The following is a 26,915-nucleotide window of genomic DNA, read 5'->3' on the forward strand; positions in this document are numbered from 1 at the left end:
CCGTCTCTATCTCTCCGCTAGTCTCTCTGTGTCTCCCTCCGTGCCTCTCGCTCCCTGTCTCTTGGTCTCTCCCTCCCTGTCTCATTCTCTCTCCATCCTGTCTCTGTGTCCCTCACTGTGTCACGGTCTCCCTCCCCGTCTCTGGGTCTCTCTGTCTCTCTCTATCTTCCTCACTGTCTCTCAGTGTGTCCCTCCCTGGCTCATGGATTCTACTTCTGTGTCTGTCCCTCCCTCCCTCCCTCCTTCAGTCTCCCCGCCTTGTCTCGGTCTCTCCCATGCTGTCTCTCTGTCTCTCACTCGCTGTGTCTCCCCCATCCCTATCTCTCCCTCCCTGTCTGTGTCCCCCTCCCAGAAAATCCTCTCAAGAGATGCACAGGAAGCATTTGACAAAATACGGCATCCATTCCTGATCCAAACGCTTCAGAGTGTAGGGACAGAGAGAACGTTCCTCAGCAACTCCAAAGCCACCGACGGAAAGGAAAGCCCGCGGCAAATAATCATCCTCAATGTGGAAACACTGGGAGCCTTTCCCGTAGATTGGGAACGAGACAGGGACTTCCACCCTCACCACGGCTACTCAACATACAGCTAGACGTCAGAGCCTCAGCAATCAGGCCACAAAAAGAAACAAAAGGCATTCAAATCCACAAAGAAGTAGACAAACTCTCCCTCTTCGCTGAAAACATGATGTCCTACCTGGAAAACGCAAAAGACTCCACCCCAAGATTGCCAGAACTCAAACAGCAGCAAAATCGGCGGCGTGGCAGGATACCAAATCAATGCCCAGAAATCACTGGCCTCTCCCTACGCCAACGATGAGACTGAAGAAAGAGAAATGAAGGAGTCGGTCCCAGTGACAATTGCACCCAAAAGCATGAGATACCTAGGAATACACCTAACCAGAGAGGTAAAGGATCCCTACCCAAAAAACTACAGAGCACGTCTGAAAGAAATTGAGGAAGACAGAAAGTGATGGAAAACAATTCCAAGCTCCTGGATTGGAAGAATTCATATATTGGGAAAATGTCCACGTGACCCAGGGCAATTTACACATGGAACGCAATCCCTATCATCAGAAATACCACGGGCTCTCTTCAGAGAGCTGGAACAAATCATCGGAAGATTAGTGTGTGGAATCATCAGAAAAGACCCCGAATGCCCAGGGCAATATGAGAAAAGAAAACCACAGCTGGCGGCATCACAATGCCGGACTTCAGGTCGTGCTACAAAGCTGTGCTCATCAAGACAGTGTGGTACTGGCACAAAAACAGACACACAGGTCAATGGCACAGAAGAGACAAATCCAGAAGTGGACCCTCAACTCTACCGTCAAGACCGTACATTCGACGAAGCACGAAAGACCATCCACTGGAAAAAACACAGTCTCTTCAGTAAAGGCTGCTGGGCACGTTGGACAGCCACACACAGAGGAATGAAACTGGACCATTCTCTCACACCACCGTACACAAAGAGAAACTCAAAATGGATGAAAGATCTAAATGTGAGACAGGATTCCATCAAACTCCTAGGGGAGAACATAGGCAACGCCCTTCTTGAACTTGGCCACAGCAACTTCTTGCAAGACACATCCATGAAGGCCAGGGAAACAGAGCCAAAATGAATCACTGGGACTTCATCAAGATGAGGAGCTTCCACACAGCAAAAGAAACGCTCAACAAAACTAAAAGACAAACCTCCAGAATGGAAGAAGATATGTGCAAATGACCCGTCCGATAAAGGGCCAGTTATCCAAGATCTCTAAAGAACTTTTTCAACTCAACAGCAGAGAAACCAAGAGTGCCACCCTGAAAGGGGCAAAAGACACCAACAGAAACGTCACACAGGAAGACACAGACGTGGCCAACAAGCACACGAGACGATGCTCCGCACGCCGGCCGTCAGGGAAATAGCAAAAGCACAATGAGATACCACCTCACACCTGTGAGAATGGGGAACAAGAACCAGACAGGACACAACAAATGTTGGAGAGGATGTGGAGAAAGGGGAATGCTTTCAAAATTCAAAAGTTTCAGAAATCGCCATACTCATCTGATATGGACGAAGGGGGGGGGGCGGGCGTGCTCCTGGCGAGCCTGGGGAGCTTGGGAATGGGGAAAGGGGGGAAGTGGGGCGGGGGCTGAAGGGGCAAGGGGGGGAAGGTGAGCAGGGGCGGAGGGGGGGGGGGAGGGGAGGAGGGGAGAGGAGGAAGAGCCAAGGGCCTTGGGGGCGCTCCTGGGGCCCAGCCACCCAGGCCCTCAAGCCACCGCCCCAAGGCCGTGCCCTGAAGGTGGATGGTGCCTGCATCCAAACCCCTCTGAGCATGCCCGGATGGGCTTGGCACCATCTCTGAGCCCCGGTGGAGGGGCCCCACACCCTCTCTGAGTTGTCCGGAGGAGACCTGACCCGTAGGAGGCCCCACCACCAGCCCCCTCCGCGAACAGGTCCCACCACTCCCCCACCGCGCAGCCCGTTGTCTCCCAGTCTCTCCCTCCCTGTCTCTGGGTCTCCCCTCCCTGTCTCTCTGTCTCTACCTCCCTGTCTCTGGGTCTCCCTCCCTCTCTGTCTCTCCCATGCTGTCTAGATATCACTATCCTTGTCTCCGTGTCTCCCTCTCTGTGTCTCGGTCTCTCCCTCCCAGTCTCTCGGCGTCTCCCTACCTGTTTCCCTGCCTCTCCCTCCCTTTCAGTCTCTGCCTCAACGTCTCTGTCTCTCCGTCCCTGTCTCTCTGATTTTCCTTCCCTATCTCTGTGTCTGTCTCTGCTCGCCGCCCAATCTCGGCCGCCCCCCCCCCCGCCCCATCTCCTTCTCTCCCTCCCTCTCTCTGACTCTCGCTCCGTATCTCACCGGCTCTCCCTCCCTGCGTCTCTGTCTCTCCTTGCGTCTCTATCTCTCCACCAGTCTCTGTGTGTCTCCCTTTGGGTCTCCCGGTCTCTCACGCCCTGTCTCGTTCTCTCCATCCTGTCTCTGTGTCCCCCTCACTGTGTCTTGGTCTCCCTCCCTGTCTCTCTGTCTCTTCCTCCCTGTCTCTTGGTGTCTCCCTCTCTGTCTCTGTCTCTCCCTCCCTGTCTCTCTGACTCTCCTTCCATGTCTGGCTCTCTTCCTCCCTCCCTCAGTCTCCCTCCTTGTCTCGGTCGCTCCCTCGCCATCTCGCTGTTTCTCCCTCCCCTCCCCTATCTCTCCCTCCCTGTCTGTGTCCACCTCCCTGTGTCTGTCCGTCCCTCCGGTTCTCTGTCTCTCCTTCCCTCTCCATGTCAATCAAAGAAAGGATGACAACCGTAGAATTCTCTCAATAGATGCAGAAAAAGCATTTGACCAAACAGACCATCCTTTCCTCATGAAAACCTTCCACCTGGTACGGATACCGGGAACAAACCTCAATTCTCATAAAACCCATCTACAAAAGACCCAGAGGGAATGTCCTCTTCATTGGGAAAATCCTGGAGCTTTTAACTTAAGGTCAGGAACACGACAGGGTGTCCACCCTCAACCCTGTCCTTGGGCACAGTAGTAGCGGTCCTAGCTTTCGCAGTGACATTCCGAAACAGAAAGAAAAGGCATCCCGATGGGCAAAGAAGTCAAACTCTCACTCTTCACAGAGGACATGACACTCTACGTGGAAAACCTCAAACAGTCACTAGATCGTACCTAAAGGATCTATCCAACAAGACGACCTAACAATCGTGGGTATCTGTGCCCCGAATGTGGGAGCTGCCACGGATACCAATCAGTTGCGAAGCAAAGTTAAGACGTACTTAGATAATAATACACTTTTACTTGGGAGACACGAACACGGTGCTTTCTAGGATTGATAGATCTTCCAGGCACAGCATCTCCAAAGAAACAAGGGCACTAAAGGATACATCGGACCAGATGGATCTCACAGATGTTTACAAAACTTTACATCCAAATGCAACTGAATTCACATTCTTCTCAGTGCACGTGGAACTTTGTCCAGAAGAGACCATATACTGGGTCACAAATCAGGTCGTGACCGATACCAAAAGACTGGGATCGTCCCCTGTGTATTTTCAGACCATAATGCTCTGAAACTAGAACTCAACCACAAGAAGAAGTTTGCAAGGATTTCAAACACGTGCAGGTTAAGGACCATCCTGCTAAAAGACGAAAGAAAGGGCCAACCAGGACATTAGAGAAGAATTAAAAAGATTCACAAAAACCAACGAGAATGAAGATACAACCAACCTGTTCCAAATCTTTGGGATAAGGCAAAAGCGGTCCCACATAGGGGAAATACATCCCAATGCAAGCGTCCATCCAAACACTGGAAAGAACTCAAATACAAAAGCTAACCTTGCACCTAAAGGAGCTGGAGAAGGAACGACAAATGAAACCTTCACCCAGCAGAAGTCGACGGTTAATAAGAATTCGAGCAGAACTCAATGAAATAGAGAGCAGAGGAATTGGGGAAACACATCCACAACACCAGGAGGTGGATCTTTGAAAGAACCAATAAGAGAGAGAGAAACCATTAAGGCAGCCTTATGAAAAAAAAAGAGAGAGAGAAAAGACTCCAATGAATAAAATCATGAATGAGAAAGTAGAGATCACCACCACCACCAAGGAAATACAAACGATCTTAAAAACTCATCCTGAGCAGCTATACGCCAATAAATTGGGCAATCGAGAAGAAACGGACCCATTTCCGGAAAACCACAAACTACTGAAACCGGAACAGGAAGACACAGAAAACCCGAACACCCAATATCCAGGGAGGAAACTGAAGCAGTCATCGTCAAAGACCTCCCGAGACACAAAAGCCCAGGGCCAGATGCCTTCCCTGGGAAATGCTATCAAAAGTCTAAAGAAGAAACCGTACCTATTTCGACCTAAGCGGTTCCGAAAGATAGACAAGAGATGGAATACTTCCAAACTCGTTCTTGGAGGCCAGCATCACCTTAAGTCCAAAAGCAGACAAAGACCCAACCAACGAAGGAGAGTTACAGACCCACAGACCTCACGAACACGGATGCAGACATTCTCCACAAGATACGAGCCAACAGGATCCAATGGTACATTGAGAAGTTACTCACCGTGACCAGGTGGCATTTATCCCCGGGACGCAAGGCTGGTTCAACACTCGGCAAGCACTCCGTGTGACTCATCAGATCTGCAAGAGAAAAAACAAGAACCAGATGATCCTCTCAAGAGACAGAGAAAGCATTTGACAAAATCCATTCCTGATCCAAACGCTTCAGAGTATAGAGACAGAGGGAAAGTCCCTCAGCATCTTCAAAGCCACCTATGACAAGCCCCTGGCAAATTATCATTCCCAATGGGGAGACACTGGGAGCCTTTCCCCAAAGACCAGGCACGAGACGGGGATGTCCACTCTCACCGCTACTATTCTCAACATAGTACGAGACGTCACGGCCTCAGCAATCAGGCAACAAAAAGAAATAAAAGGCATTCAAACCCGCAAAGGGGAAGTCAAACTCTCCCTCTTCGCAGATGACATGATACCGTACCTAGAAAACCCAAAAGACTCCACCCCAAGATTGCTGGAACTCCTACAGCAAGTTCGGCAGTGTGGCGGGATACAAACTCAGGGCCCAGAAACCAGTGGCCTTTCTGTACGTGAACAATGAGACCGAGGAAAGGGACATCGAGGAAGGGGCCAATCCCATTTATACAACCACAGCACCCAAAAAAAAGCATGAGCTAACTAGAAAGAAACCTAACCAAAGGGGTAAAGGATCTCTACCCGAAACATTGCAGAACACGTCTGAAAGAAACTGAGGAAGACACAAAGAGATGGAAAAAGGTTCCATGCTCCTGGGTTGGAAGAATTAATATTGGGGAAAATGTCAACGTGACCCAGGGCAATTTACACAACTAGTGCAAAATCTGTCAGAAATACCACGGACTCTCTTCAGAGAGCTGCAACAAATCATCTGAAGACTTGTGTGGAATCAGAAAAGACCCCAAACAGCCACGGGAATAGTAGCCAATAAACCCACTGCGGGAGGGGGGTGCAGCACAATGCCCGATTTCAGGGTGTGCCACAAAGCTGTGACCATCAAGACGGTGTGGTACTGGCACAAAAACGGACACATGGATCAATGGAACAGAGGAGAGCATCCAGATGTGGACCCTCAACTCTACGGGCAACTAATATTCGGCCAGGCAGGAAAGACCATCCACGGGGGAATAAAAGACAGTCTCTTCGATAAAGGCTGCTGGGAACACTGGACAGCCACGTGCAGAGGAATGACACTGGACCATTCCTCTCATGCCAAACACAAGGATAAACTCAAAATGGAGGAAGGATCTAAATGTGAGACAAGATTCCATCAAAACCCTCCGGGAGAACACAGGCAACAACACCCTTCTTGAACTGGGCCACAGCAACTTCTTGCAAATTACATCAGCCACGAAGGCCAGGGAAACAAGAGCGAAATGGAACGTCGGGACGTCATGAAGAGGAGCTGTTTCTGCACAGCCAAAGAAAAACTCAACAAAACTGAAAGACAACCTCCAGACTGGGAGAAGATAGGTGCAAACGACCCTTCGGATAAAGGGCCAGCATCCGAGATCTCGAAAGAACCTATTCAACTCCACAGCAGAGAAACCAACCATCCAATCCGGAAATGGGCAAAAGACACCAATGGAAACGGCACAGAGCAAGACACAGACGTGGCCGACAAGCCCATGAGAAAGTGCCCACATCACTGCATTTGCATCAGGGAAATACAGATCAAAGCCACAACGAGATCCCACCTCACAGCGGTGAGAATGGGCAGCACTGGCCAGACAGGAAACACCAAACGCTGGACAGGATGCGCAAATAGGGGAACGCTTCAAAATTCAACAGTGTCAGAGGGAGCTGTACTCACCTGATAGGGACCAAGGCGGGGGGCGGGCTCCCGGCCAGGCTGGGGCACTCAGGAGGCACCTGAGAGCGGGGAGGAAGAGCCAGGGCCTTGGGGGGGCTCCCGGGGCCCAGCAGCCCAGGCCCTCAAGCCACCGCCCCAAGGCCGTGCCCTGAGGGTGGACGGTGCCTGCACCCTAAGCCCTCTGAGCGCGCGCGCATGGGTTCCACGGCACCCTCCCTGAGCCCCGGGGGAGGGGCCCCGCACCCTCCCTGAACTGCCCGGAGGAGGCCCCACCGCCACCCCCTCTGCCAACAGGTCCCGCCCCGCCTCCCCCGAGGCCTGCGGTCCCCCCGCGCGGTCCCTCCCAGACACTCGCCGCGCCACACGCAAGGGCCAGATGCCTCTGGCACAGCCACCCCGGGGCCCCTCACGCCTCCCGGGGCCCACGCCGACCTGCGCGCCGGGGACGAGGCCTGCAGAGCCGCTGCCGGGAGCCCGCAGCGCCAGGAACCGCGGGCCTGGAGCGGCGGCAAGGCCTTGCAACCTCCTGCCACGGGGATGGTCGGGGCGGGGCGGGGCGGGGCGGGGCGGGTGGCCCCATCAAGGCCCAGCTCCTCCCGTGGCCACGCCCTGGCCCCCTTCAAATCAAGCTCGGGGTCAGGTGCTGGGCAGGCTCCTGGCCGCGCCCCCTGCACAGAGGCCCGCCCTCCGGGGAGCCAGGAGGGGCCCCCTAGGTCTGTTGGCCATCTGCATATCTTTTTTTTTTTTAATTTATTCATGAGAGACACACAGAGAGAGAGGCAGTGACACAGGCAGAGGGAGAAGCAAGCTCCATGCGGGGAGCCCGAAGTGGGACTCGATCCGGAGTCTCCAGGATCATACCCTGGGCACTAAGCTGCTGAGCTACTGGAGCTGCCCCATCTGTATATCTTTCTTTGAAGAGTGTCTATTCAGGTCCCATGCCCATTTTTTAATTGGATTATTTTTGGGGGTGTTTTAGTATTGAGTTGTATAAGCTCTTTATACTTTTAGAATATTATTTGTATATAATTTTTTATTATTGTTTATATTATTTATATATTTAATTATTTTTAATTATTATAAATTATATATTATTTATATATTTAATTATATATTTAAAGGAGAAGAAATGAGTGGGAAATATCAGAACGGGAGACAGAACATGAAAGACTCCTAACTCTGGGAAACGAACTAGGGGTGGTGGAAGGGGGGAAGGGCGGGGGGTGGGGGGCACTGAGTGACTGGGTGGCGGGCACTGAGGGCAGCACTTGACGGGATAAGCACTGGGTGTTATTCTGTATATTGGCAAACAGAACACCAATAAAAAATAAATTTATTATTTAAATAAATTAAATTAAATTAAATATAATAGATTTGAGACTGAAAAAATAAAAACATAAAAAAAAGAAATGTTGAAAAGGTTAACCAAAACCAGAGGCACCACAAGACAAAGTTGCAATCATCAAGACAGTATAGGTACGGGCACAAAAATAGACACATAAATCAATGGAACAAAATAGAGAACTCAGAAATGGACCCTCATCTCTGTGGTTAACTAATCTTCAAATGAGGAAAAAATATCCAATGGAATAAAGACAGTTTCTTCAAAAAATGGTGTTGGGAAAATTGGACAGCTATGTGCAAAAGAATAAAAACAGGCCCGCTTTTTAGACCATACACAAAAATAAACTCAAAATGGATTAAAGACCTAATGTTAGACCGGAAACCATAAAAAAATCCGACAAGAGAGTACAGGCAGTAATTTCTCTGACATCAACCCTAACAATATTTTTCTAAGGTAGGTCTCCTGAGGCAAAGAAAACAAAAGCAAAAATAAATTACTGAGATTACATCATAATAAAAAGCTTGTGTACATCAGAGCAAACAATCAACAAAACTGAAAGGCAATGTAGGGAATGGGAGAAGATATTTGTAAACAACATACGTGATATAGGGTTAGTATCCACAATATAATTAAACTCAATAGAAGAAAGAAAGAAAAGAAAGAAAGAAAAGAAAAGAAAAGAAAAGAAAAGAAAGAAAGAAAGAAAGAAAGAAAGAAAGAAAGAAAGAAAGAAAGAAAGAAAGAAAGAAAGAAATCCAATTAAAAAATGGGCAGAAGAGATGAACGGACATTTCTCCAAAGAAGACATCCAGGTAGCCAATAGACACATGAAAAGATGTTCCATGTCACTCATCATCAGGTAAACAGACACCAATATCACATTAAGATATTATTTCACACCTGTCAGAATGGCTAAAATCAAAACCACAAGTGTTGACGAGGATGTAGAGGAAAAAGGGACATTTGTGCTCTGTTGGTGGGAATAGCTAACTGTGGAACACAGTATGGAGTTTGTTTAAAATTTTTGAAACAGAATTACCCTATGATCCAGTAATTCTACTACTGGATATTTACCCAAATAACTCAAAAACATTAATTTGAAAGGATACATGGAACTCTACATTTACTGAAGCATTATTTACAATAGCCAAATTATAGAAGCAGCCCAAGTGTCCATCAATCAACAAATGGATAAAGAGGAGGGGGTGTGTACACCTGTACACACACACGAAAATTACTCAGCCATAAAAAGAATGAAGCTTGCCATTTGCAATAACATGGATGGGATCTGGAGGTTATAATGCTAAGTGAAAGAAGTCAGAGGAAGACAAATTATCATATGATTTCACTTGTGAAATTTAAGAAAACAAATGAAGAAAAAAGAAAGAGGCAAACCAAAATCAGACTCAACTATAGAGAACAAACTGATGGCTACCAGAAAGAGATGAGTAGGGGGTGGGTGAAATAGCTGATAGATATTAAAGAGTATACTTATCATGATGAGCACTGAATAATGTATAGAAACGCTGAATCACTATATGGTACACCTGAAACTAATATAACACAGTATGTTAACTATACTGGAATTAAAATTTAAAAATGAAAAAAAAATTCCCTGCAGAACATCCTGCCTATTGTTTTCCTGCTAAAAGATCTCTTGGCATTAATATCAAGACTCAACAGCATGGTATTGGTGTAATAACAAACTGATCGATGGGACAGAAAGCCCTAAAATAAACCCAGACATACGTGGACAACTGATACTTGACAAAGGCAGTGCAGTAGGAGAAAGGATGGCTTTTTCGACAGCAGTGGTGGAAAAATTAAATATCCACAAGTAAAATGAACTTGGATCCATACCTCATATCACACATGAAAATTAACTCAAAATGGATCATAGATCTAAATGTAAAACTTAAAGCTTGGAAACTTCAAGAGGAAAACATGTTAGGTAAAGATTTCTTAATACCAAACAAAAGAAAAATTCATACAAGATAAGTTGGACTTCACTAAAAAGGGAATTGGGGCTCCTTAGAGAAAAACCAAGGCTGTATCAGTAAAAGTAGAAGATAAGCCTAGAAACTATCTGGTTTGCCAGAAAGTTAGAAGTATTCAACAATCAATAGGTGTATGTCAAAGGACAAGATTTCAACTTGAAGGGGTTCCTACTGCCCAAATTGGAACATGTGGTTATCAAAATAATGAAAGGAATGGTTCATAATATAACAAAATTTCACAAGCCCACAGTAATAAATGGAAAAGGAAAGTCTCATTCATACAGTACAGTATCAGCTAATAAGCTGAGAGGGACAGAAAAATCACCATTTTGCAACATCACAATAATAAATGATGAAGGGAAGAATCAGCAGTGGATGCTATCTACAGTTTTTGGGAACAGAACACTGACAGAGACCCAAAGTATCTCACAGGAAGTTATTCATTACAAAGGGGGAAAAGTGGAGAAATCTGGCAGTTCAAACTAGTGATGATGAAAGCCAAACAACAGCAATGGGACAAGAGGACATCATGGTTTCCTAATGTAAAGCACTGAAGGGGACGCATTACTTTTGCCAAAAATGATGAATAAGGAGAGAAATCAAACATTAAGTCTGAAAAAACAACATTTGACAGAAATAATTATTAACTACCTCAAGGAACTGGGATAAGTAGGAGTGGCCAGTAAGAAGCTGAGACAGTGCTCAAGAATATAACAGCAGCAGATGTCATAAATATGATACAAAATAGCCACTCCTGCTAAGGCTAGGACAGAGTCCCCAAGGAAGAATTTTCCCTTCAGAGCTCAATAGTCAGACCTTGTTAGAAAAGATAACAGCCATCACTCACACTTTGGTGCTGTACCAGTGGGATTTGCTGGAAATTCACCCTCTGGAACTTGTCCACAAATCTATTCCATAGTACGTGCTGGCAATCTGTGTCCTGGATTTCCCCCACCATCAAAGGGGGTGAAAAAGCTGCTGTGAAGGACATTATTGTGACAACTGACAAAATTTGAATATAGATCATGTAGTTAGATAATAGCACTGTACTAATGTCAAATTCCCTTAATTTAATTAATCTGCAGTTATAGGGGATTATCCTTGCATATACCAAAACTCATCAAACAGTACATTTAAATATGTGCAGCTTTCTGTATGTTAATCTTATCTCAGTAAAGCTAAAAAATAAACAAATAACCTTTTAAAAAAGAGAATCTATGTTTGGGGCTAAGGGTCATGTCTACACTCCTCCCAAATAAGTAAAAAAATATATATATATAAATATATATCACCAAGCATACCAAAGTGAGAAATAAAATGCAACAAAATCTAGTATCCGTAGGAAGGGCTCATAGGAACAATACTTTTAAAGTTCTTATATGTGGTCTTTATGCTTAAACATCAGTTGGCTGGATGTGTGCCTCAATTCACATTTTTTTTCTATGAAAAATCTTAAAAATCTTTACTCCAGTCTTCCAGATTTAAGTACTAATGCTGGAGAGTCTAATGATAATCTGGCATTCTTTCCACCTAAGTGATGTAGTCTTTTTGTGTAGGTGCCCAAAGTTTTTTTTTGTTTTTTTTTTTTTTTCCTCTAAAAGCCCTAGAACACATTTCAGTGGTGGCTGTTGTTTCAATTTTCCTAAGCACATGATGAACCCTTATAATATAGATGTTCATCTTTTAACGGCATTTTCTTGCTTTTGTTTTTTTCCTGTTTCTTTTGTCAGTCCGGGCACTTTTATTAATGTCCATATACTTATGTGCACATGCATATAAGATCTTCTTCTCACTTTATGAATTTCTTTCAGCTCTTTACTTGATTTGTTTTCACTTGTCTTTTTCCATCATTTCTTTCTTTTGTGGTACTTTCTAGAGTGTCTGCTCATTCAAGAACTTTCTGGTTTATCTTCATTTCTGAAATATTTCTCATTCGTTCCTCAAGTCTTGTCAGTTTTTCATGATCTCCTATAACATAGGAGTTCATTTACAAACTTTTCTAATTCAGTTTATTTTGTTTTTTTCATAACATACTGTTTTATTTTTCCAGCTTATTTTGTAGAAATTATATCTGTGCTTTAAGACAAAGTATACTTCTATCTTCACCTCTTTAGATCTGTTATTCAGAGGACTACTGTCCTTTTTCTTATACTATCTTCCAATGACATAAAATTACAATACCTTCTATAAACCTTATTATAGTTGGATGGCTTTTCCTATACTTTTAAGTTTCCTATGTAAGATTTGTAAACAGACTGAGAAGGCTTTCCTAGATTCAGAGTTCAAAGGTTTCCTCTTATATTGTTACCACAAAGTATTCAAACCTAAGGTACTTAAGTGTGACCACTTCCCTAATACTTTCTGAGATCTGCCTCCTCCAGTGCCCCCTCCCACATGTATCTGTGTCTATTCTCCTCTTTACCCTTAAGTTCCTACTCTCATCAACTTTTATTTGCAGCAGTTTCTTTTCAGTGTGGGGCTCTGTTCGCTTCCTGAATATTTCTAAGAATCTCAGGAACCAGGCTGTCCCTGCTCCCTCATACTTTCCTGTGGCAAACGATCTCATTTCAGACCCTATTAGAAGTTTCTGGACCACATTTTGAATAGCACTCCCTAAAATACTTTGCTTTTTTTCAGAGAGTGCTGAGTGGCACTGTAAGGCAGACAGGTATCACTATAAATGTATGATCTCCAGTAGCAAGTGGGCCTCAACAAGATCTGCAGTTATAATACATTTTACTGGGAAATGCAATCCACTTTGCACACATGTAGAGAAACCCTGTGTGTGTGTGTGTGTGTGTGTGTGTGTGTGTGTGTGTGTGTGTGTACCTACTCTTACCTTCTCTCCTGTTGGTAACAAAATGTCTCTCCCTCTATTCAAAGTCACCAATCTTTCCATCTATGCCTTCGATCAATCAATCCTGCTTTCTCAGAACACCTCACAAATCCCTTCTTTGGTATATTTGATAGCTCATTTGATTGAACTCTTCTTTCATATAACAAACATGCTTAAGCCTTTCCCGTTTACAAAAAAGCAATAAACAATAACTCCATTTCTCTCTCCAACTACTGCATAATTCCTTTAATTCTCTAGAGTTGTCTTAACTATCCACATCTCTTTACTTCTACCCATTGTATAACCCCAACAGAGTTTCCCCTACTACTTCTCCATCAAAATATGCTTTGCACGACTGTCATGTTTCTGACACTAAAATGTTTTTGGCCGCTCTTATTTGACCTTGCGTGAATGCGACACTGTGAACCACCACTTTGTTAAGACTTTCTTTGCTTGGCTTCCGTGACACTACATTTTCCTGGCTTTCTCCTACCTCTTCTCAGTGTCCTTTCTAGGTTTCCATCCTACACACCCATAACATATCCAAATACCTAAGGCCTTGTCCTAGGTGATCTCCTCACTCTAATCTCTAGAGTAGAAGAGAAAGAAACACAGGGAGGACAACAGGACACCAAAAAGGAAGGGTCAGAGAAATGGAATGGAAGCCTTAATACCAAAAGATGGGTGGGGAAATGAGCTGAGGGTAGTAAAAGCAAGTTAAGGCATGTGACACACAAGTCAAGTCTAGAAGATAAGGAACAGAAGAAACATAAATCCACATGCACCAGTACAAAAGGCAGATACTAACGTCATGTGCTATAGGCTCTTCTCCTGGTTATCCTTAATGTTGAATACAGACAGTCAAGAGATCCCAGAAAGACTATTCATTCATAAGGAAGATAAAAAAAAGATCTTCCAGCAGTTATAAATCCCAATTACTATATATGACATTTTTCTTTTAAATTTATTGGGGTTTTTTTAAGATTTTATTTTTTCGTCAGAGACCGACAGAGAGAGAGAGAGAGAGAAAGAGAGAGAGAGAGAGAGGCAGAGACAAAGGCAGATGGAGAAGCAGGCTCCATGCAGGAAGGCCTGACATGGGACTGGATCCCGGGTCTCCAGTACAGCTCCCTGGGCCAAAGGTGGCGCTAAACCTCTGAGCCACCCAGGAGTCCCACTTTTAAATTTATTGTAGGGCAGCCAAGGTGGCTCAATGGTTTAGCGCCACCTTCGGCCCAGGGCGTGATCCTGGAGTCCCCGGATTGAGTCCCAAGTCAGGCTCCTTGCAGAGAGCCTGCTTCTCCCTCTGCCTGTGTCTCTGCCTCTCTCTTTCATGAGTAAATAAATAAAATCTTTTAAAAATAAAAATAAGGGATCCCTGGGTGGCGCAGCGGTTTAGCGCCTGCCTTTGGCCCAGGGCGCGATCCTGGAGACCCGGGATCGAATCCCATGTCGGGCTCCCGGTGCATGAAGCCTGCTTCTCCCTCTGCTTATGTCTCTGCTTCTCTCTCTCTCTCTCTCTCTCTGTGTGTGTGTGTGTGTGTGTGTGTGTGTGACTATCATAAATAAATAAAAATGTAAATAAATAAATAAATAAATAAAAATAAAATAAATAAATAAATTTATTGTATTGTGACCAGAGTACCTATGGACAATGTGTTTTAGAAGAAATTAGACCAAAGTTCTTTGAAGAATCCTGTATTTTTACAACTTAGAAGAGGATTTGAAAACCATTTTTGAAAGACAAGGTAAACACGGAAAAACACTGAGGCAATTCAGCTGACACTTATGTTCACGTGTTGTTTTAAACACAAGTGTTTAAATATGCACCTATGTATATATTATGTGCATATACTATAGTACTAGAGTACCCTGTATATAACAAATCACATATACAAGACATTCTGAAAGAACAAAATCAGGGTAAAATATTTTTAAATGTTTTGCTAGTCATGATAGCTTCATACCACTATCCTCTAATGGTCCAAGATGTAATATACATTTAAGGCATAGTTCATCATTAATTCAGAGGATGTCAATTTCAAAGAGGGTTTTTGGTAATTTTGAAACTTTTAGGCACGTATTAGATTTGGTTAGAAAATCACTTATGTTAACCTCACAATAAGACTGATAAAGAAAAAAATAAATAAAAAAATAAAAGACTGATAAAGAGCCTATGAAGTATCAGTTCTACCACTCTAATGCTGTTAGCTTACAAATTAGTATTATCTTTATCATAGCTTAAAAAAAATGAGACTTCAAAGATTCAAATAATTTAGGGCTGGTTGGAAAATCGAGACTCCATCACTCCATATACCTGATACAATAAACAATGGAACAGCAACAATTACAGCTTTCCATAGAATAGAGATCTTGCTGGCTAATCTACCACTGACTGCATATTCAGGTGCCAGGAAATGACAAGTATCTATCCCTCTACATAACACTAAAGAAGTCATCAGATATGAAGAGCCCTGAGCAGCTTTCCATATTTTCCGAAACTTGGGAGGAGCTGAGCTATTAGCATCCAACCTTGATGACAGACTTAAATACAACTCTCTATGCTATTAATTGGAGTTAAGGATCACTTTTTATAATTATTACACATACCCTACAACCTATAACTAAGGGACTCTCCAGGCTGTTGAAACTGAGGCACTTTCATGAGTGGCTTCCATATGGGAATTCCCTAGGAACTGAGATCCCAGGGCTTTATGTCCGGGTCCTCATAATGGCCTACCATGATCTTCAATTTTTCAGTCATTTTAGTTAAAATCAGAGTCTACAACCCATAAGCCAACTTATCCAAGAACATGTAAATTGTATTACAATACGTATGTATGTGTATGCACCAGCAAGCTAGGGGTGGATTGGAGGGGGGAGTGTCACAATAGGGTCTGCAGTATAGAAATCCTATTCCTTCCCTCGCAGCTGTGTACAGTTTGACAGGTTGTGCAGCACAAGGGACTACTTAATTTAAGAGGGCAAATGGGGATTAATATGCATTCCACTTCCTAAGGCATGTAATCCTTGGTACTACAGGTGACAAGTGAACACATATTCCAAAATCAGACAAAGTAACTTTTAGACTTACAGCAGCCTCAATTCCCCCACTCTTAGAATGCTTTGTATACCATATGTGAAATGCAGCCATTTGACATGCTTATTAATGACAATCTACTTATCAAAGTACTTTAACTTAAATTCTAATGTTTTCCCCTCAACTCAATAAACTCAATAAATTATGTTACCTCGTAATGTGGGACACATATATCCCATTTTGGAGACTACTGGTCTACTACGTACTTGAAAATGCAGGAGTAAATTTGAAAAAGGGGGGGGGGTCAAGGTTTTAGGAAGAAATGTAGGGCTCATGCAAGTAGCTTGATAGTTTAACTTGGTGAGATCTCTAAGAAAAATCAGACAAAAATCTAGAGATCTGGGACACCTGGGTGGCTCAGCAGTTGAGCATCCGCCTTTGGCCCAGGGCGTGATCCTGGAGTCCTAGGATCGAGTCCCACATTGGGCTCCCCACCAGGAGCCTTTTTCTACCTCTGCCTGTGTCTCTGTGTCTCTTGTGAATGAATAAATAAAATCTTAAAAAAAAAATCTAGAGATCGAAGAACCAAATTACCCACATGTGAGCATATTAAAAAGGTGCAATGCAATGTAATAATAGTATTTGACATCAACTTCCTACCAGGACAGAGTAACCAGTACCAAGACAAGTTTGCCTGCCATGTACAACTACATGTAACGGGGATAGATATATGAGGCAACTATCTTTGGGCATTGAACAACAGGCAGTGAGGACTGTGATTCCCTGAAGAAAAAAGGGAAATTCAGGAGGTAAACCCTAATAGGTCTTGATTCTCTACCTGGGGACTATCTCTCAGCCACAATTCAGGGAACTAGAGCTTAAGTAGAACACAGCTTAAAAAGCCAGAGAATTTGGGGCTTGAAGCAAATTAAGCACTGGAGAGAAGAGAGCTGCAAAGAGTGAGGGTGCCAGTAGTCTCTCTAGGGCTTCTCCAAGGCCTTCGCTGAAGGCTAACATGCAGGTGCACAGCAAGACTTTGGGACGCTTACCAGAGAACAGCTGCCAAGGGATGGAGAAAAGCAAACATACTAGAGGCCCAGCAGGAAGAAAGAGAAAACAAATTTTTAAGAAGTAGTCTTAAACTCGACCATACTAATAATTACTTAACATGTAAAAGAATTAAACCATTAAAAACAAAAATTTACAGGTTGGGTAAAAAAGCAAGACACCACTATTCACTATCTACAAGAGACCTACTTTAAATAGAACGGTTAAAAGTAAAAGAATGGAAAAAATATACCATTCAAGTAGAGGTAAGAAGACTGGTGTAGCTGTATTAATGTAAAAACAATGTAGACTTCATGAAACAGTAGTACAAGAGATAAACAACATTTCAGAGAGTTAAAAAGGGCAGGCAATTAATCAATAAGATAAAGCTTCAAAATATCTGTAGCAAAAACTAACCAGGAGTAAAGGAATAAAAGGTAAGTCAACAATCATGATAGAAGATTTTAACATTCTTCTCTCTGTAACTGATAGAACGAGTAGACCGGAAAAAAAAAAAAAGAAAAAGAAAGAAAAAGAAAACCAAACCAATAAAATAAACATTTTTACAACACTATCAACCAACTTCACCTAACATTTACAGAATACTACCCAGAACAACTGTAGATAGAATTTAATTTCTTTTTAAATACACGTAAATGGTCACCAAGATAGACAATATGTTAGGACATAAAATGTCTCAATAACTTTGAAAGATCTACGTCTTGGCTCAGGGAGTGATCCCAGGATCCTGGGATCAGGTCCCATGTTGGGCTCCCTGCCTGGAGCCTGCTTCTCCCTCTGCCTATGTACGCCTCTCTGTGTCTCTCATGAATGAATAAATAAATACTCTAAGGAAAAAAAAAAAGATTTATGTCTTAGAGTTGTCTTTTTTTTACTACAATGGAATAAGCTATCCAGAAAATCCCCATGTATCTTTAATACATTTCTAAGCAACCCAAAAGAAATCAGAAGAAAAAATTTTAAATATTTTAATAGGATGTTAATTCAAACAATTTATTTGAGGTGGCAACATATGCTTAGCGAGAAAATTATACCTTTAAAAAAAGCAGAGACAAACAATAAATAAAATTAACAAAGCCAAAAGTTAGTTGGTAAGCCCTCAATAATAGCAAGCAAGAAAAAGAATACACATTACAAACAGAAACAAAAGAGGTCTGGGACATTGCTCAGGCCCCGAAAACATTAAAAGGGTTTGGGGAATACTGTGAACAAACATATACTAAAAATGTACCAATTAGATGAAACAGAAAATTTTCTTCAATTTACCAAAATGGATTCATGAAGAAATATAAAAATTGAATCGCCCTGATCAAGACACTGAATCCCTAATCAAAAACCTTCTCATAAAGAAAACTCTAAGCACAGATGGATTCACTGAATTCTGTCAAATGTTTAAAGAAGAACTAATACTAATTTTACAAAACGTCTTTCAGAAAATTAGATGGAACACTTTACACATTTGAGGCCAGTTTTACCTTGATACTAAAATCAGATAAACATATGAGAAAACCATCACCAATATTCCTCATAAACATAAAAAAGTCCTCAAAATATTAGCAAACCAAGTCCAGAAATACACATAAAGGTGACCAAGTACAGCATATCCTCAGAATGCAAGATAAGTTTAACATCTGAAAGTCAACATAATTTACCACATTAAGAGAAAAAAGGAGAAAACCCACACGATCATTTTAATAGATACAGAAAACGCATTTGACAAAATTCATCATCCAAAACGATTAAAATACCCAGCAGACTAGGAATAGAAAAGATCTTAATTTCGATAATGGGCATCTGTAAAAAGCTCATAGATCTAACATATAAATGGTGAGCAACTAACATCATCTTCCTAAGATCAAGAATAAGGCAAGGATGCCATCTCTCATTTTATAGTGAAATTAAACTTCTACTCAATATTGTACTGGAGGTCCTACCTAGCACAGTAAGGGGAAAAAATGACAATTAGGAATTGAAAGAAAAGTTGAAACTACCTACCTGTAAGCAATAGGATAGGCTACATAGAAAATCTTAAGGAATACACAAAAAACTACTAAGATTTAATCACTGAATTTAGCAAGATAATGGGATACAATCAATATACAAGAGTTGATTGTATTGCAACTAGCAACAGTTGGAAATGATATTTTTAAAAACACCAATATCATTAAGCAACATTATCGTAAAATAGTTTGGAATATAAACTTCACAAATACTGTACAAGACTAATATGATCAAATAGTGCTGAGAGAAATTAAAGATCTAGATAAACAGGAAATAAAAGGTTTATAGGTAGGAATAGTCAATGTTGTTCAATCATTCTCCCCAAAGTGGTATCTGGACTTAATGCAATTCTCATCAAAATCATAGCAGACTTTCATGTAGAGATTAACAAGCTGATTCTAAAATTTATGAAGAATTGCAAATGACTTCAAAGAGCAAAACAATTTTGAAAAAGAACAAAACTGTCCAATTCAAAATTTGCTTTAAAAGCTACATCAATACAAAAAAAACACTTTACTACTGAATAGATCAACAGAACAGAAAAGTATAAAAATAAAGATTTATGTTCAACTAATGTCTTTTTACAAAAATGCCACAAAGTGATATCAGGGAAAGTACTCTCTTCAATAAACAGTACTTTAACATATGGTTGAAAACATGAACCTCAACCCTCATACAAAATCACTCAAAATAGATTACAGATCTAAATACAATGACTAAAACTATAAAAATACTGAAAAGACAAAATCTTGGTAAACTTAGGGTAGGCAAAGAACTATTAGAACACAAAAATTACGGGGACCCCTGGGTGGCTCAGTGGTTTAGCGCCTGCCTTCCGCCCAGGGTGTGATCCTGGAGTCCCGGGGTCAAGTCCCACATCGGGCTTCCTGCATGGAGCCCACTTCTCCCTCTGCCTGTGTCTCTGCCTCTCTCTGTGTCTCTCATGAATAAATAAATAAAATATTTAAACACACACAAACACACACACACACACACACACACACACACACACACACACACAGGAGGATCCCTGGGTAGCTCAGCTGTTCATCGCCTGCCTTTGGCCCGGGGCGTGATCCTGGGGGTTCGGGATCAAGTCCCACATCTCGCTACCTGCATGGAGCCTGCTTCTTCCTCTGCCTGTGTCTCTGCCTGCCTCTCTCTCTCTCTCTCTCTCTCTCATGAATAAATAAATTAAACAAATCTTTAAAAAAAAAACGCAAAAATTACTAAGTATAAAAGAAAAAATGGATAAATCAGGCAATCAAAATTTAAAACTTCACCTCTGGGATCCCTGGGTGGTGCAGCAGTTTGGCGCCTGCCTTTGGCCCGGGAGGCGATCCTGGAGACCCGGGATCGAATCCCACGTCGGGCTCCCGGTGCATGGAGCCTGCTTCTCCCTCTGCCAGTGTCTCTGCCCCTCTCTCTCTCTCTCTCTCTCTCTCTCTCTCTCTATGACTATCATAAATAAAAAATAATTAAATTAAATTAAATTAAATTAAAAAAATAAAATAAAATAATAAAATAAAATAAAATAAAATAATAAAATAAAATAAAACTTAAGCTCTTCAAAAGACACCATTAAGAAAATGAACGGGCAAAAAAAAAAAAAAAAGAAAGAAAGAAAGAAAATGAACGGGCAAGCTACAGGAGTTAAATATGTATAAAACTGTATCTAGGGATCCCTGGGTGGCGCAGCGGTTTGGCGCCTGCCTTTGGCCCAGGGCACGATCCTGGAGACCCGGGATCGAATCCCACGTCGGGCTCCCGGTGCATGGAGCCTGCTTCTCCCTCTGCCTGTGTCTCTGCCTCGCTCTCTCTCTCTGTGACTATCATAAATAAATAAAAATTATAAAAAAAAAACTGTATCTAACAAAGGACCAGGATATAGAACGTATATAAAGAATATTTACTTATCAATAATTAACCAATTACTTAACTTTAAAACTCTGCAAAAGAAAAACTGAAATTATACCAAAAAGCTATAATAGCAAATAAGCACAAGAAAAGACTCTCGTTATTCATCGGGGAAATGAAAATTAAAACCATGAGACTCCCCTTTCCACATCCTAGAAAGACTAAAATTAAAGACTAACGACACCCAAACTGGCAAAGATATGAACCAACTAGAACTCTCATACATCGCTGGAGGGAATGCAGAACAGTACAACCAGTATAAATATACATTTATGACACAAAGAAGAAATTCCAATTTTTAGTATTTACCCAAGGAAATGATAACATACTACATAAACACTTGTCCACAAATATTTATAACAGTTTTATTCCTAATAGCCACAAATTGAAAACAACAGTATGATTTCCATTAACAAGGTGAATATTGTATATAGAACTGTTTGTATATAAAACTGGTAGACAATATGGATCAATCTTAAATACTATTAATTCCTTGACACTGTATCTTGTACTCACAAGGTGATTTACACTTCTCACCAAGAACCCAAAGCAATCAAATCCCAAAATCGACAGTTACATTTTACAGACTGCCAGTTAGTAAAGAAGTCTAAAAAAAATTGATGGGTTCTTATTTTTTACTCTTCCCTGGATAAATAATGTGACCCTTTTCAAGGGTATGCTCAGTACTCTTTTCAAAACAGCTTAGAGTTTGCTACTCTTTTGCTGAATACACTACAAAATATTGTACAATGTTGTACCATTTCTCCAAGATCAGTTTGTTTTCTGACTTCAGGTACCTATAATGTACCTAAAGAAAATCTGTTTTCTACATCCTTCCCTCTTTCCTGGATATAACTGCACACTAAGAAAATGGCAGTCATACCTGAGGTAGCTCATCCAACTTTAGCAGGTGGTCACTCATCCTCATTCCTTCCAACTGGCAGGCAGCCTTATCAAAGGACAGTTTTGACCCATGTTCTCAATGGGGTCTTGGTAGTTACTGTAATTGTATCTGAGCATTTATAAATAATACATTCTTTTTCATTATAAATTAGCTTTATTTCTTTTGCATAAAAACATTTCAGAAGATTTATTTTCTATGAATTCCAATTAGGGTAACAGAGAACACCAAAAATGGTTTATAGAAATATCAGGTTTGATAATGCTGAAAACTATTATTCTATACCCTGAATGTTGGTCTTAATTTCCTAAGGAATCCTCCTATGATCAATTTTGTTTTGGAATATAACATGGCTTGACCTAATGAAACACTAGAATTTAATATTATACTCTAGAATTCTAAAACTATGCCAAGTTGGGCTCTCTGGAGGGCTAGGCTTAGAAATCTAATTTTTTTTTAAAGATTTTATTTCTTTATTTGAGAGAGAGAATGAGCAGGGAGGAGAGGCAGAGGGAGAGGGAAAAGTAGGCTCCCTGCTCAGCAGGGAGCCTGCCTTTGGGGCTCTGATCCTGGGATCCCAGGATTGTGCGATAACCACCTGACCGGAAGGTAGACAACGCTAAACCAAATGAGCCATCCAGATACCCCTAAAAGTCTAATAAGTATACCAGTGCCTCTAGTAGAGCTAAATGAAAACCACTATCTAAAAGGGACAAGTATAACTGCAACATGATTGTGGCCTCAACAAAACTCGTTTTGTTTGGCCTAAAGAATGGGCCTGTGTGTGCGTGTGTGTGTGTGTGTGTGTGTGTGTGTGTTTTAATTTACTTGCCATTATCTAATACTAGAGAAAGCTCACACAAAAATCTGGGCTTCAGACTTCTCATTAAGAGAAATACTATATATATATATATATATATATATATATATATATATATCCTTCAATATATAGTATATTTTATATATATATATATCCTTCAATATATAGGATATATATTTTATATATATATATCCTTCAATATATAGGATATATATATATATATATACACACACACACACACACACACACACACACATCCTTCAATACTGGCCCTCTGAGGGCACCTGGGTGGCTCAGCGATTGAGCATCTGCCTTTGGCTCAGGTCATGATCCAGGTCCTGGGATAGAGTCCCACATCCGGCTCCCTGCAGGGAGCCTGCTTCTCCCTCTGCCTGTGTCTCTGCCTCTCTGATCTCTCATGAATAAATAAATAAATAAAATCTTAAAAAAAAACTACTGGCCCTCTCTTCTCTTACATGACAATCTGCAAGAGCTGAGTTTGCTGCCCGCCTCCCTTTCACTCCTCACCTCCAACTCATAGTTCTCCAACTCATATAACTAGCTTAGCTCCTGTAGGGATTATATAGTTTGATCCATGATGACTGTACCCACAAGTTCATTAGGAGAATGAAGAACAGAGATGATGAAATGAACCCTATTTATTTATGAAACGTGCTGGCTAAAGTTTTATCTCAGCTAGTATTAGAGTAAGTTCACAAGGAGAGAGAGGAAGGAAGAACATATTCAAGTTAATAAGATTCAGGATAGGTAGTATTTTTAATTTATAGAAAATGACCCTCTTTTGTAACAGTGTATTTAAAGAATCATTTGTTAGAGACTCTGTCTTTCTCAGTATAAAAACAAAACCATTACCTTCCAATTTATATGCTTTCTTGAATTCTTGCTGCTTATACAAACACCAAGATAAAATATATTTAGACTAGAATCGCATAGAACATTTTGAGAAATCTGGAACTTAAAACCTGTCTCAGAGTTTAGTTTCGGAGCTTTTATTCCCCCTGTTCTCATTCATTCAGGTCTGAATGTCATGGCCAGGCACATGATAAACCTTAATTCTAGAATTACGCAAAATTCAGATCCCGATTGACTACTAGCCTATTTAACCAATTAAAATGCAAATAAAAGAGACCTTAGACTGTGTCTAAACATTAAGAACTAATATTTGTTTCACCTGTACTGAATTTCCAACAGGTGGGCCACATGAGAGAAAACAAGAGTGAAAGATCTGAGACTTCAGCCTATTTGCAGGCTAGCTTACCATGGTAGAAGGCAGACTCATGGCTGGGAGACCAGGGACGTTTATTAGCTACTCACAATAATAACGTAGGCCAAAGCTAGCATAAACCGAAGCATCAACATTTTTGCTCTCCTTCCCGGAACCCCAGTTCCCACCAGGCAAGGTCAAAGGGCCAGCTGACACCTGCACAGGCAATGGATTGTGTTACACCAGAAGAAACCTAAGCTTAGAGCACCCCAATCTTGTATCGTGGGTACTAAGCACGCCTGTCTTTAACTCCGGGGGACACCACACTGGACCACACGCAGGCCTGCTCTTTGCTCCGGTGGAAGACACTATCTCTATCTTCCCAGGCTGATCCTTATACAAACATCTTTCAAAAACAGAAACAAAGGGCAGTCACAGTACCTCCCTGGCACGACCTGCAGAAACTGAGAGACCGCTGGAAAACTGGCTCCCTAGGCCAGATACTGTTCCAAACACAGAACCAAATGAAGAGTCTAACACTACTGTCTATCTATAGCACCGATTTCATACACCCCTTACATAGGCTCAATTACTTAATTAGCATTTTATCTCAAACTTCATCAACCAGACCCTCTGAAAGTATCCATCAAAAACGAATCATTCCCGTTTCTAATTACCTTCTACTTTTAAAAAGGAGGTGCTCCCGTATTGGCAAAGTCACAATTTACAATCCTCATTCTCCTAGGATGATTACTGCGCTTCCTTGGACTTTTTAAAGGTCTCAAACCTGTTAACGCTCGCAATGGGAACTACCTGTCAAAAGTCTCATTGCCCAGTAACAAATGCACCACCAAAGAGAACAGCAACTTCCACATCATCCAGCCGTCGTCTACAAAATACAAGAAAATCCTGCGCCCCCCCCCAAAACAATCACTCCCTTCTATTTCTCTTTACCCTTTACCGTAGCGAAAGAAAACCTTCCAATGCAGACACACACACACACACACACACACACACACACAACCAAAATGCCGTCTCTTGGTTCTTTGTCCCGAGCAGAAGGGAGAGAAATCGGGGAACGCGTTAGAGCCCGAAACCTCCGTGCAGGACAGAAAACAGCATCCGGATCTGCACACGCCTCCCCGCAGAAGAGTCCCCGTCGCTCCGTCCTCACCCACCGCCCACCACCCCCGGCTCCAATAACGTGGGTCCGAACCGGGTGATTCGGGCCGTGCGGACCCGGGACGAAGCTCCGGGGGAGGCAGAGGGCGGAGCAGGTAACCGGATGCAGCGGGCCAAGCAGCCGCGAGCTACACAGCGCAGCCCGCTCCGGCCGAGGTTTTCCAAAGTGCGGAGGAGAACGCGGAGCCGCCGCCGCCGACACGGACCCTCCTCCGCGCGCCTCCCCCGCCGCGCACCCCCGGCGGCGGCGACGCGACAGCAGGTCGGGGGGGGGGCCGCTCCTCAGGCTCCTCAGGCTCCTCAGGCTCCTCAGGCTCCCCTCCCCCCGCGCGCCCACCTTGGCCGCCTCTCACCTTGCGTGGCGAACCGCGAAGAGCCGCTGACCGGCGAGCCGGGGGCGGGGACGGGCGGCGGGGTCTCGGCCGAGCCCAGCACGGGCGGGGCAGCATGAGGTGGCGCTGGCAGGAGCGCGGGCGGGGCGGCAGCTGGGGCGCCGGCTCCGGAGCTTCCCCGCACCGGGAAGGCTGCGCCCCGTCCGCCTCGCCAACCGCCTCGGCGCTCGTCGAAGGCGCCCAGCCGGCCCTCGCCTCCCCGCCGTTCTCTCCGGCGCCCCCCGCCCAGCCCGCCCCGGTCCCGGCCCACCTCAGGCCCCGCCCCCGCCCTCCCTCTCCCAGCAACTGAGGCGACGGCGAGGAGCGCGCCGCCCCACGGCCGCGGCGGGAGGCTGGGAGGTGGGAAGGCGCTTGCCCAGCCCCGCCCCCTCCGCAGCCGCGGCCTCTGATTGGGCCTTGCTGTGCGTTGCGCTCCCCTAGGAAGATTCAGGGATCATTTGTTAATGACGGACCCGCTAATCGGTCCGCCTGCGTTAGCCCCGCCCACGGGGGGCGGAGCTCCGCCGCAGGGCGCTCAGCGCCGTTAATTAAGTAACTGGCATCAAAATCCTAGAGAACACAGGCAACACCCTTTTTGAACGCGGCCACAGTAACTTCTTGCAAGATACATCCACGAAGGCAAAAGAAACAAAAGCAAAAATGAACTATTGGGACTTCATCAAGATAAGAAGCTTTTGCACAGCAAGGGATACAGTCAACAAAACTAAAAGACAACCTACAGAATGGGAGAAGATATTTGCAAAGGACATATCAGATAAAGGGCTAGTTTCCAAGATCTATAAAGAACTTATGAAACTCAACAGCAAAGAAACAAACAATCCAATCATGAAATGGGCAAAAGACATGAAGAGAAATCTCACAGAGGAAGACATACACATGGCCGACATGCACGCGAGAAAATGCTCTGCATCCCTCGCCATCAGGGAAATACAAATCAAAACCACAATGAGACACCACCTCACACCCTTGAGAATGGGGAAAATTAACAAGGCAGGAAACCACAAATGTTGGAGAGGATGCGGAGAAAAGGGAACCCTCTTACACTGCTGGTGGGAATGTGAACTGGTGCAGCCACTCTGGAAAACTGTGTGGAGGTTCCTCAAAGAGTTAAAAATAGACCTGCCCTACGACCCAGCAATTGCACTGTTGGCGATTTACCCCAAAGATTCAGATGCAATGAAACGCCGGGACACCTGCACCCCGATGTTTATAGCAGCAATGTCCACAATAGCCAAACTGTGGAAGGAGCCTCGGTGTCCATCGAAAGATGAATGGATAAAGAAGATGTGGTTTATGTATACAATGGACTATTCCTCAGCCATTAGAAATGACAAATA

The 26,915-nt window shown here is 43.1% G+C and overlaps 1 protein-coding gene across 1 annotated transcript in view; it reads right to left on the minus strand.

Moving 5' to 3' along the window:
* The window catches only part of LOC140599522 (uncharacterized), a 126,163-nt gene extending 99,698 nt beyond the window's left edge, over positions 1 to 26,465 (minus strand). Inside the window, exons 1-4 of the mRNA XM_072762675.1 lie at positions 26,439 to 26,465; positions 26,066 to 26,127; positions 25,540 to 25,994; positions 5,052 to 5,128 (exon numbers count right to left, since the gene is read on the minus strand). Of these exons, the coding sequence (XP_072618776.1) occupies positions 5,052 to 5,128; positions 25,540 to 25,994; positions 26,066 to 26,127; positions 26,439 to 26,465 (621 nt within the window). The remainder of the gene's footprint in view (positions 1 to 5,051; positions 5,129 to 25,539; positions 25,995 to 26,065; positions 26,128 to 26,438) is intronic.
* Positions 26,466 to 26,915: the final 450 nt, after the last annotated feature.

This window comes from Vulpes vulpes, chromosome 7 (genome assembly GCF_048418805.1).
Source record: "Vulpes vulpes isolate BD-2025 chromosome 7, VulVul3, whole genome shotgun sequence".
NCBI classification, from domain to species: domain Eukaryota; kingdom Metazoa; phylum Chordata; class Mammalia; order Carnivora; family Canidae; genus Vulpes; species Vulpes vulpes.